Source organism: Astatotilapia calliptera, chromosome 2, assembly GCF_964374335.1.
Source record: "Astatotilapia calliptera chromosome 2, fAstCal68.1, whole genome shotgun sequence".
NCBI lineage: Eukaryota > Metazoa > Chordata > Actinopteri > Cichliformes > Cichlidae > Astatotilapia > Astatotilapia calliptera.
The window spans coordinates 25,793,533-25,804,386 of record NC_137423.1 but is presented as its reverse complement, the minus strand read 5'-3'; the positions used below and the strand labels follow the sequence as shown (position 1 = coordinate 25,804,386).

At 47.5% G+C, this 10,854-nt stretch overlaps 1 protein-coding gene across 1 annotated transcript; it reads right to left on the bottom strand.

The window, feature by feature from the left end:
- Positions 1 to 375: 375 nt before the first annotated feature.
- LOC113034816 (uncharacterized) lies at positions 376 to 9,795 on the bottom strand. The gene is made up of 2 exons (XM_026189882.2): positions 9,398 to 9,795; positions 376 to 8,945 (listed from the first exon to the last, which is right to left on the bottom strand). The coding sequence occupies exon 2, from the start codon at positions 8,864 to 8,866 to the stop codon at positions 869 to 871; it is 7,998 nt and encodes a 2,665-aa protein (XP_026045667.2). The 5' UTR covers positions 8,867 to 8,945; positions 9,398 to 9,795; the 3' UTR covers positions 376 to 868.
- Positions 9,796 to 10,854: the final 1,059 nt, after the last annotated feature.

Sequence of the window (10,854 nt, the reverse complement as noted above, 5' to 3'; positions counted from 1 at the left end):
TAAGACCTTCTTAATCCAAATGAACACATTAATGGATCACTATCATATATAAAGGTTTATATAATCTGTTGTATTTTATGAGCTTAAGTGGTGTCCAAAGTTTCTGTGTTTTTTGGATCTCTTTAATTGTTTTTTAGACTATGAACTATCAAAATATATTTTAAATAAGTCTATATTTTTTTATGTTTCATCCTAAAACAAAGCACTTTAAAACGAAGCTACTGATATCAGGAAATAACCTGTGAATCAGATTGCTACGATGCGCGAAATTAAAGGTTGCATGACCAAAGATTTCCAGTATTTTAAAACAGCTTCAAGATAAAGGCTAAAGTATTGCATCAGAACAAAAAATACAAAGAAAGAAAGAAAAGAAAATTTTGTATGAGACATTTTATTGGCATTGATGTGTTGTTTTACAGCCATCGTGTGCACCAACTTAATCAAATTAAGAGAAACACAATCATAAAATAAATATGAGGTTCTTTTAAAACACTATTTCCAAGTTTGTTTTGTTTTTCGAGATATTTGTAGAGAAAATACACACCTCAATTTATCGATAAACTTATGGATTTAAAGTGTCTGCACATTACTAGTGACTTTAGAGTACGACCTGATTATCCTACATACACATTTTTGTTAGTACTTTTAAAGAGCGCCTCAAACACAAGGCCTTCTTGTTTGCATTTTGAATACCCAAGAGTCATCTATTTGGCATAGCACATAGCAGCAAATAAAAAATAAAACAACCAAAGACTTGCTGTCTTCAGTTGCAATGTGAAAACATTACAGGCTAACATTGGACACTCCATTTATACATTGTGTATTTTAAACCTAACAGGCTCCAGGAAGTCGGCCTCTACCCTCTATTTCAGGACCTTTTCCCCCCTGTTGGGGGTAAGTTGGGGGGATGTTTGTGGTAATAGTCTGGTGGGGTGGGATTGGGGCTTGTATTCATCCCTGTAGGGACATAATACATGCTCTCCAGGTAGCTGTGGTCCACTGAGGGATGATTCTGAGGCTCGGGCTTTGAACCCTGACCAGAGGGATTTCTGTAGCCGACCCCGGAGCCGCTTGGGTGCATTGTTGCTGCAGCTGATGCTTCGGGGTACCGGGGTGGCTGGGGCTGGGCTGGGGGAGCAGGAGCTGCATAGGGCATGTACTGTGGAGCAGGGGCGTACATGCTGGGGTTAGGGAGGGGTGGGTAGGGGGCTGCGGAGGGCGGATACAGGCCTGAATGTGATATTGTTTGCTGTGGGATGAGCACTTCCACATATTGGCCAGTCTCTGGGTCAAACAGCATCTTCCTCAGAGGCTGAACAGGCACCTCAATATAAAAGTACTTCCCTGTTTCAGGATCCAGGAGCACTCTGCGAGGCGTCTGCCCATAGCTGCTTTCTGAGTACAAACTGGAGCTGTCACCCCCGTATTCAGAGCCATAGGAAGGCCCTGCCATGCTTTGAGTGCCACATAGAAACTGAGGATCCATAGAGGGAAGGCCAGGGGAGTGGTTGTGGCTGGGATCGCTGTAAGGAGCCCCAGTTATCAGCCCCGGTGGCTGCTGGTGGGGGGATCTGTGCACAGGAGGCCGTCGAGGGTCAATGTGCTGGGGTGGGGGCAACGAGCGGTCCACAGAGCAGGCCTGCATGAGTGAGGGGTGAGGAGCGCAGGGAGCAGGCTGGTGGAGAGGCTGGTATATTGTTGGCTGCTGGCTTGGACCAAAAGGGTTTGATTTGGGAGAGCCTGGCTGGTAGCTCATTGGCTGAGCATCGGGTCTGCACTGGTGGGGCCGAAGAGGAGGCTGTGCCACTGCGTATGGTAGAGCCTGGCCCGGAGAATGCGTGGGGGCCGGTGGGGTGAGGTTATGGGGACTTCGGTGATGGTGAGGAGGGTGGAGACCAATGTGAGTGGGGCAACCAGCTGTGCAGGGGCAGGCAGGAGGACGGGAGGAGGGTTGAAAGCGATTTGATCTCAAGGGTGTCAAATCCGGGAGCGTCAGTGGACTGAAGCTCTCTCGTTCATCATAGCTTGGAGGGTCATCAGAGGCATAAAAATGCAGGTCGTCGGTCCTCTGTGAGCGCTCACTGGAGAGAGATCTGTGGCATGGCTGGTGCGTATATCTTGGCAGTTGTGTTGTGGAAACAGCAGTGGGCTGTGTTGTATTGTTTGAAGTCAGTGGCACAGTTTGTTGTTGATGAAGGTTTGCTGCCCTGGGATACTGCAGCTGGCTGTCGCGATCCATAACAGCCGGCTGGCTTGGCTGGCTTGGCTTGCTGACTCCTGCTGAGGCGGGTGCGGTAGTTTGGCTTGCAATCGGGTCAGAAACCGAACCTGCAGCTGAGGTTACACTTGAGCTGGTGGTTGATGTTGGAACTGAGGTTAAAGCTTTTTGTGCACATCTGGCAGTCTGAGGAGAGGCAGCTGGTTGCTGCATCTGCCCTCTGTCACAAGTAGCCTCTGAGTCTGGAGGTTCTGCTGACTGGTTTGAGAGACTGGAGCTGGCAGTTGAAGTTGTTTTGCTGGGCGGAGGTTTGAGGCTGGACACCGCTGACACGGCTAGTTTTCTTGAATAATTAGATGTTGCTGTGGAGTCAGTGGAAATCTTCCTGTAGATTGTTGGCGAGCTCACTACAATCGTCTGAGTCCTCTCGTCACTTTGTGACTTTGCAGTCGATGTTGCTGCCGACGATCTATGTGCTTCATTTGATGTCACACCAAAATCTGCAGGTTTAAATTTGCAGTTCGGCTTTGGAGGCACGACTGGCTTTTGGGAATTTTTAGCTATGGATTTAACTTCAATGATTTGAGGCCTGCTGTTTCCACTAGAGTTTCCAGTAGAGCTTCCAGTAGAGCTTGTGGGAATGTCTTTTTTCTGTGGTTCTTTAGACATTGATTTCACCTGAATCGGCTGTGGTTTGAATCTCCTTATTGCAGGTGACCGCGGGGGGAAAGTGGGATCTAATCTCTTCACAGCTTCAAAATCTGACACGTCCCTCTGCTTGGTAGGGAGTGGGTCTTGTTCCTGAGAAAAACTCCTTAGTTTTGCAGTGTCTTTTTCTGCAGGATTTATGCTACCTCCCTCGTCTTCCCTGGTTTTTGTGGTTGCATCTGTGCTGTCAGACACTGCTGAGGGGACGGAAGTGGTAGATGAGGAGGAGAATGTCCTCTCTCTATGAGACTCATTCCAACCTCCGTCAGAAGGAGCAACGGTCTGAAGGGGGATCTCCAGAGAGTTCACATGCTTGCGGGGAACTCCTTTAACTCCAGATACATTCTGGCTGTCACCCACAACTGCTCCAATGTCAGCTTGGTAGCCTTTCTCCTTTAATAACATGGACACAGAGTGGCCACTAGTAGCAGGGGCACTACCAGGGGTAGTGGGCTTAGGTGAAATTGAAGCAGGCCTTGCTAGGATTGGGGTTTGGATCTCCATCTCCTGGGCGGGAGATGCAGATGTCCTGGTCTTGCTCGGTCCTTCCCTGATTAACACTACAGCAGTGGACACCTCTCTTTCCTTACTGGGCATTTTAGGGAGGTTTCCAAGCATGTGATGCTTCCTGTCTGTTCTTACAGCAGCAGGTTTATCCTCACTGTCTGGAACTTTGTGGATTTCTGGCAGCGTCTCTCGTGGTTCTGCTGTAATGTTTACACCAGGCTCACATGGTCTGGATATTTCAGTATCTGACGCTGTGTTGTTTGGTGCATTCAAAGACTGCAATTCTCTGCTCACATCGGTGATGGGCTTTGAAAAAACCTGGGATTTGTCACCTAGGTTCTCTGAGTCTTTTTTGACACGCGATGTTTTATTCTTGTCTTCTTTCAAGCAAACAGCTTTGTATTCTATTTGGATTGGCTGTGGACCAGACAGAGGCTTTCCTTTGCTGTGAGGTGGTGGAGATGGGGTTAACATTTTTGAGTCTTTTGCCTCCTCCTTCTCTTCCTCCGTCCTCTCCGCCATGAACTCCTCTGCTCTTTCCTCCCTCCTCTCCTCCCTCCTTATCCCTTGTCTTAAATCCATCTCCTTTGCTGCTATGGCCTCTTCTTTATGTTTTTCATCAGCAGTTTCTACACTTTCTTCAGCACTAGATGCTTTAAAGGACAGATTATAAGTATTCTTCACGAGCCGCCTCACATCTCTAACTTTGTGAAGCGGGCCTTTTGCTTTATTGTTCTCGTCTCCGTCTTCTTCTTCTGTTTTCTCATCCATGTTTTGTCTAAAAAATATATCTGGTGAAGTACTCTCAGATTTGCTTTCTGCTTCAGGTGTAAGACACACATTTAAAGAGGCTTTCTTTTTCCCCACAGCTTTCAGTTTGATCTCTTGCGTTTTAGACATGAAGGCGCCGTTGTCACCCTGTTGCAACTGTTTCGGTTCCTCCCGGCTTTCACACACGCCCCCTCTCATTGTTGGTCTGAACTGTGCGCTGTGGGCTGCGTCGGCAGAAGGAGTTTCTGTGGCATTTGCTGAGTCGTCACCCTCCCTTTTGTATGTTTTGCTGTAGTCTGCTTGTTGTTCTCCACTTCTGCGCTGCTTACTATCGAATGGCACCTTCAGTTCTGATCGCATTTCAGATCGCGACAGCACTGCATTCCTGCTTTGAGAATCGGCCTCTTCACTGTCAGTAAGGGAAAAGGTAACACTCCTGCAGCTGCTGGATGAGCTCGGCCTGTTACTAGGTCTCACACCAAAGCTTCTGGGTGGTTTAGCTTCATCCTTGGCGCTTGGTTCCCCTCTCATGGGAATACTCTCCGATGAAAGGCTATAATCCGATTGAAAACTGGAACTTAGGTCATGTATGTCTGGTCTTGGTGATTCTTTAAGTGGTGCCACTTGACTCTCAGCTGGTGGACTGCTCTTCTCAAATGTGGGGCTCAATCCTTCGCCTGCTTGTTCATCAGGTTGTTTATCAGCACTTTGCATCTTTTTGGACAACACATTCTTGATCAGGCAAGAAGCCATCTGAGTTTTCGTGCATGTTTCATCCATAGAAGCAGATTTCTGGAGTTGGGATTTTCTGACATTGGGAAGATGGGGCTCAGGGCTGTGGTCAGAGGGGTAGTGCTCGTGCATTGCTGCTGGTGTACTCTGTTGCCTCACAAACGTCCCTCTCGATTGACTTGCCTGGGAGTAGCTTTCCACCATGCTTGCTAGCCCAGGACTGCTATTTCCACTGCTTCCGTCTTGCTTCCCATCAGCATCATTCCTCTTTTTCAGCTGGATCTGTCTCTTTGGGACTCCTCTCCTCAGCTTCCTGGAGTCCTCCCTTTCCACAGCCACATCTACGCATTCAAAGCTGCCCAGTTCATAGCGCCTAGATGGATCTAAGCCATCTGAGAAGTATGCAGATGGTTGCTGGGAGGAGAGTTCATCATGGTCCAACTTTGGCACAGAACCTCTGAAGTCAGCATAGGCTTGCCAGGCAGTGCCGATCCCTGCCGGGCTCTCCTGGGTAGATGGCTGGGAGATGTTTGCGGATGAGTGGTGGCTTGAGTTGTACATGTCAAGGTAATCTATATCAGGGCTTGACAGGCTGCGGAAAGCCACATCTGTAAACCACTTCACCTCATCGTCTGCCTCATCAAGTTCACTCCCCATGCTGGAGCTGGAACTTCGGCCGGGCCTGTATGAGGCCGCATGTCCGGGAGCACTGCTCTTTGTTCGGGGTGCAGGAGGTTGAGGTCGTCTGCTGGCAGCACAACCCCTGGTGGCTTGTTGTGAAGCGAGTCTATGAACACTCTGTTGTTGCTGTAGCTGTCTTGTGGCAGACGAGCTCTCCGAATAGGAATGCGCTGTTGGCAACCCTTGTCGGGTCTCTCTGCTTGTGGGAGCTGCACCGCGACTCGCAGGTCCTTTTCTATTCCTGGCACTGAATGACAGCTCAACCTGTTCCCCTCTGTAACTGGTGTCCCCCTGCGACCCCTCCTCTTCCGTTTCAGGAACCTGCTCCTCCCTCTTCCTATTTCTTTCCATCTCCCTATCCTTTTGCCTCTCTCTGCCTCTCTGCCTCTCCTGCTCCAGTGGCATTCCCCTTTCCATTCCCAATTGCCTTCCTGGGCTGACCCAGTGGGCCTGGCTATTATTGTCGGGGCTTTCCCTATTTGTCACCGCCTTCTTTAAATTGCCTCTAGGTGAGGATGCGCCAACATGAGTGGGACTGCGGCTTCTGTTCTGCCACTGTCTGTATGGTTTCTCAGGAGCGATGATGTGGACAGGTGTAAACCTGGTGAGTGGCGGAGAGGGGGTCCGCCTTCTGTTTGCATGATGGGACATGTCCTCTGTGAACCTCTCTCTGTTTTCAGGCCTAACTTTGGTTAACAGCTGTCCTCCCGAGGTCTCAGATGTAGATTTTAAAGAGCTGCTACTGTCAGAAGTTGGGGAATGAGCAGCAAACAGAGGCTGCGCAGGTGAATTTGATTTAACCCCGTGAACAGGTGAGAGGTTTGGACTTCTCTTCTTGGGAACTAGAAGATTAGGAGAAGGACAGTTGATTTCAGAAGGGAGATTATTATCAGTGTCTTCTCTCTGAAAAAAGAGGGGATGAATATCTGTTTTTTCCTGAGGGGAAGAAGCTGCGCCTGATTTATCCTTTATATTTACTTCCTCTGGTGTTTCTTCTCTCTCTTCCCTTTGCAGTTTTAGAGGGCAATCTAACTTTCCCTCTGGTAAAATAGGTAAAGGAGGTAAAGGCAGAGGAGCTGGTGAACTGCCTTTGATTTCAGCAACCAAAGGTGGAGATTTGTCCCTTGTTACTGTCTCAAATGAGGGTGGCACACTCTCTTTTCTCAAATATGTGGGAGACTGTGTTTCTGCGATAACTGCTGAAGAAGAGTCCCTATCACTCAAAAGGGTATTTAATCCAAGGGGAGGGTTGCAGTCTGCAGAGAGGGTTGCTGGTGATAGCTGACACCTGTGCGGAGAGGCAGCAGGTGATGGATCTCTACTTTTGTGCTGAGGTGAAGGACTTTGAAATCTTGGTTCAGGTGAGGGAGTTTGATGATTTGGCTGAGGTGAAGGTGTTTGGTGCTTGGGATGATGTAGCAGAGTTTTTTCAGTCTCTGGGGCAGAGCTTGTGAAGCAGCCAATGGACTCTGCTATATCGTCTCTGCTTGTGGTGAGGCTCCTTTCTTCAGAGGGGATGGGTGTATTATCTGGCTCTGGGACGGGGAGATGAGAGAGTTCAGGAAATGGGGGACTGCTCCTGTCCTCGGGTTGAACAACAGAGTAAGAAATTCCTGTGATGTGAGGGGAGGAAGTGAGGCTTCTTGATGGGGATGTGTCGAAGAGAGGCTCCAGCAGAGGAGAAGCTGATACAGGTTGCTCTTTCCTGCCAACCTCAGGAGAGGATGCTGTAATCCTGATTTCAGGTGAGGGAGAAGTATATCTGTGCTCGATGGGAGAGCAGCTGTCTCTAAAAGCAGGTGAGGGAGATAAACTATAACTTACCACAGGGGAAGTCGCCTGTCTTATTTCTGGTGAGCGTTCAGGAGAGGGAGTTGTTGACCCCGGTCTGGTCAGAGAGGCAGCGCTGAGCAAGCCAGGTGAGGGAGCTGTGTTTCTGAAATCAGGTGAGACCGAACCCTCCACAAATTCAGGGGATGATGCTTTTGAAATGACAGGTGAGGGAGGGGTGTATCGTGGGCCAGGAGTGGAAACAGAACTGCCTGCTTCCACTGATAACCTTTGGCTTTCAGGAGTAGCTGCTGTTTCTCTTTCTGCAGTAGAGGGACCTGATGTGCGGGGAGAATCTTTTATCTCAGGCGTAGAGCCTCTGCTGAAGAGATCAGGTAAAGAGATCCTCCCTCTTAGGTCAGGGAAAGGAGATGAAGCCTGAGTGTCAGAGGAGGAGGACCTATGACTAAGCTCAGGGGAGTCCGGTGTTTCTCTTAAATTAGATAATAAATCTGTGGGTGAAGGTGAAGGGGATAAATGAGAGGTTCTTAATTCAAAGGCTGATTCTGTAAAATCCTGAGAAAAGTCTTTGGATGGGAGCTCAGCTGGACTGCTGTTTTGATTTAAGTTAGCAGCTTTTGGCTCAGGTGTGTCTTGTGCTACTCCAAACTCAGGTAAAAAATGAGGGTTCACCGATTCACAGCACGACTGGCTGATACAGTTTCTGGGTTCAAGAGAGGGACTTGGAGTTAGAGACTGATGTGACGGGCTGCTGTTGCTGTCTTTGAATGAAGGAGTTGTTCTTATTGGTTCAGGTTCTGAAAGCGTTTGTTTTGGATCAGGTGAGGACGATGAAGGCCTTTTTTCAGCTGAGGAGGAGGACAAAGATGATAGTCTTCTCTCTGGACTGAAGATACAGGGGCTGTTATGTTCAGGAGAAGGTCTCCTCTCACCAGTGCTGGGATTTTGGAAAGAAGGGCTTGCTGTGCTAAGCTGAGGTGCTGGTGATTGCCTTCTTGGTTGTGAATTTGCGCTGCTGTCCTCAGAAACTTCTGGATGACTAGAGCTCAGCCCTTTGGCCTCCAGAAGCCTCTGCAGTGGAGGACTGTAAAGCTTGTCTCTCGAATCTTCAAAGCCTTCCTCGCCTTCACTGGAGCCCTGTGCTGTGTGGTAAGAGCCAGAGGAATCGTTCAGCTCGTCCAACAGAGGTGACGCAGCAGCCGTCCCATCCACCTCCCTCTGGGAAGGGACAAAGGGCCCTACAGCGGGGCTGCTTGAGAGAGACGCCGACTCACAGTCGTCTCCGAAAATGTCACACAGGCAAGTGGTCTCGGAGATGGCGCTGCGCTGAGAAGGGATGTTGATAATGTCGAATATTTCAACGTGGTTGGGGGTGCCGTCACGATGGCAAAGGGAAAAGGTGCGGGGGGCACTACGCAGGAAGGAGTAGCTGTCCCCCTGGAGAGTCCAGCTGTCCATTGCTAGTCCACAAGCTCCAAATTCTCACTGTGGCCAGTCCAGTCTGCTCCTCTTGCCTGTTCTGGGCTCCGTTCCTGGACTAGAAATAAGATACAGTCATCTGCACATTGTGTAGCTCATTCATTTGTAGCACCAGTAATAGCTGATAAATATCTGTGAGAGGCAAAAGTATAGAAATTACAAATGTAGAACCTAGAATTGGATTGATTCCTTTTACTTAACTTCCCTAGAGTGAAATTATCTTTCGGTGCCCTAATGTTCTAATAATAACTCCATCTACAATACCTTTGTTATGTAACTTGTAATTAAACCAATACAGCAAGCTATATGAACATTTATTTTGACTCCAGATCTTTTTGTGCTACAGACTCAAAATCTCACAAGAAGAGATTTTGAATCTCACAAAGAGATTATCCTAGATACATAGAGTAACAATATTTAAATTAACTTTCACCAACACATATCCCTTATCCAAACTTTAGAAAAAGCCCTCTCCTTGTGCAAGTAGACAGAGAAAGGCTGATACTCTACCTTTAGCCACTGATGAAGACTTCCCAGGGACATTGAATTCTTCTTTGTTTGTGGTATCTGTCCCAAATCGGACAAACTACCCGTTCAATCCACAAAACACCCCAAGCTGACAAAACCTCTCTTCATAAGCTGAATCCAGGACTGAGAAGATCCGTCCAGCTCTGTCTGCCGGTGGCCCACTGACAGCACAGTGTCAGAGGCACTGCCATGTATCAGACTTGAATAGAAAAAGCAAAGAGGGGCATCTAACTCAGACATATTACATCTCCTGGACTGTATTTCTGCTCCTCCCTTCTGCACTGGCAACAGGGAAAGTGCTTACTGTATCTAATGTGGATCTCTTTTCTTTTGCAGACTGGGGTTTGGTTGGGCACAGACTTTCCTGTGTGAGCTGGGATGGGGCGCGGCACAGGGGTGGGTGGGTGTATAGTTAGCAGCAGGTGCTGATCCAGCCAGGACGGATGAGTGCGCCTGGAATCTGACACTTATAGCCAGCTCAGTCACAGGGCTCCTCTATATATAGACCAATACTATCGGGGCCAGATAGGCATAGTCATTTCACTGTGTGCTGGAGGAGATAAAAAAGGGAAAAGTGGAATTTGAAGTACAGCACACACATTGTCCAGGTGTTAAATACATGCAGCTTAACTTACACCTTTGCTTATCTGTGTGTATCTGGGGAAAAGTGCTGAATTGCATTTTTGCGGCATGCAACAATTAAAGGTCTTAAACTTTCTACATCCTGCTGTTTTCCCCTAATAATATTGTTAAATATTAAGAGCCATGGTCTTTGTAGCCTATGAACATCCTTAGCTTTAATTAAACATTCATGAGTGCCCATCAATTAAATGCATGTAAAGTGTTAAGCCAAACCTACCAAACAAAAAGGGTCATGTCATTTTACTGTTCTTATTACTGTTGCTACAACTGTATTGCCCAATGAGTCTCAGGTTGCCTAAACATGTTGGTTGGTAGTGAGTGTGGATAAGCCCTCTGTCCCATACCTAATACCTCATAAGATTATCATTCAATCTCAGTCATTAAGTCATCCCTAGGAAGTGGAAAATGTTTGAGCACACAGGACTGTGATTATGTTTGTACAGTGGAACGTTAATGACAGGTTTTGTGTATGGTATTGTAATTTCCACTAAGCCTATTCTATTGTATTAAGCGACACACATTGCTAAATTAAATTTTATGGTTGACTGTGGAATTTGGAGTCACTGACCTCTGTGGAGCTGTTTACTGTGGCTCTAATCACAAAATATAAATACAGATATATGCTTTTTTTCCAACAGTCATTGCGAAGATATCATGTGATTTTATGTGCAATGGGTTGCTGTAAAAAACAAACAAAACAAAACTGGGAATATCACTAGGGAAATGTGTAAAATATGGCTGTTCAGACCCATAAAGTATAAACCGCTGGACAGAAATGCATGCATACTTGCATCAAT

Bases quoted from the DNA above. Each gene is read 5' to 3' on its own strand.
- LOC113034816 (XM_026189882.2), bottom strand. From the start codon at position 8,866: ATGGACAGCTGGACTCTCCAGGGGGACAGCTACTCCTTCCTGCGTAGT.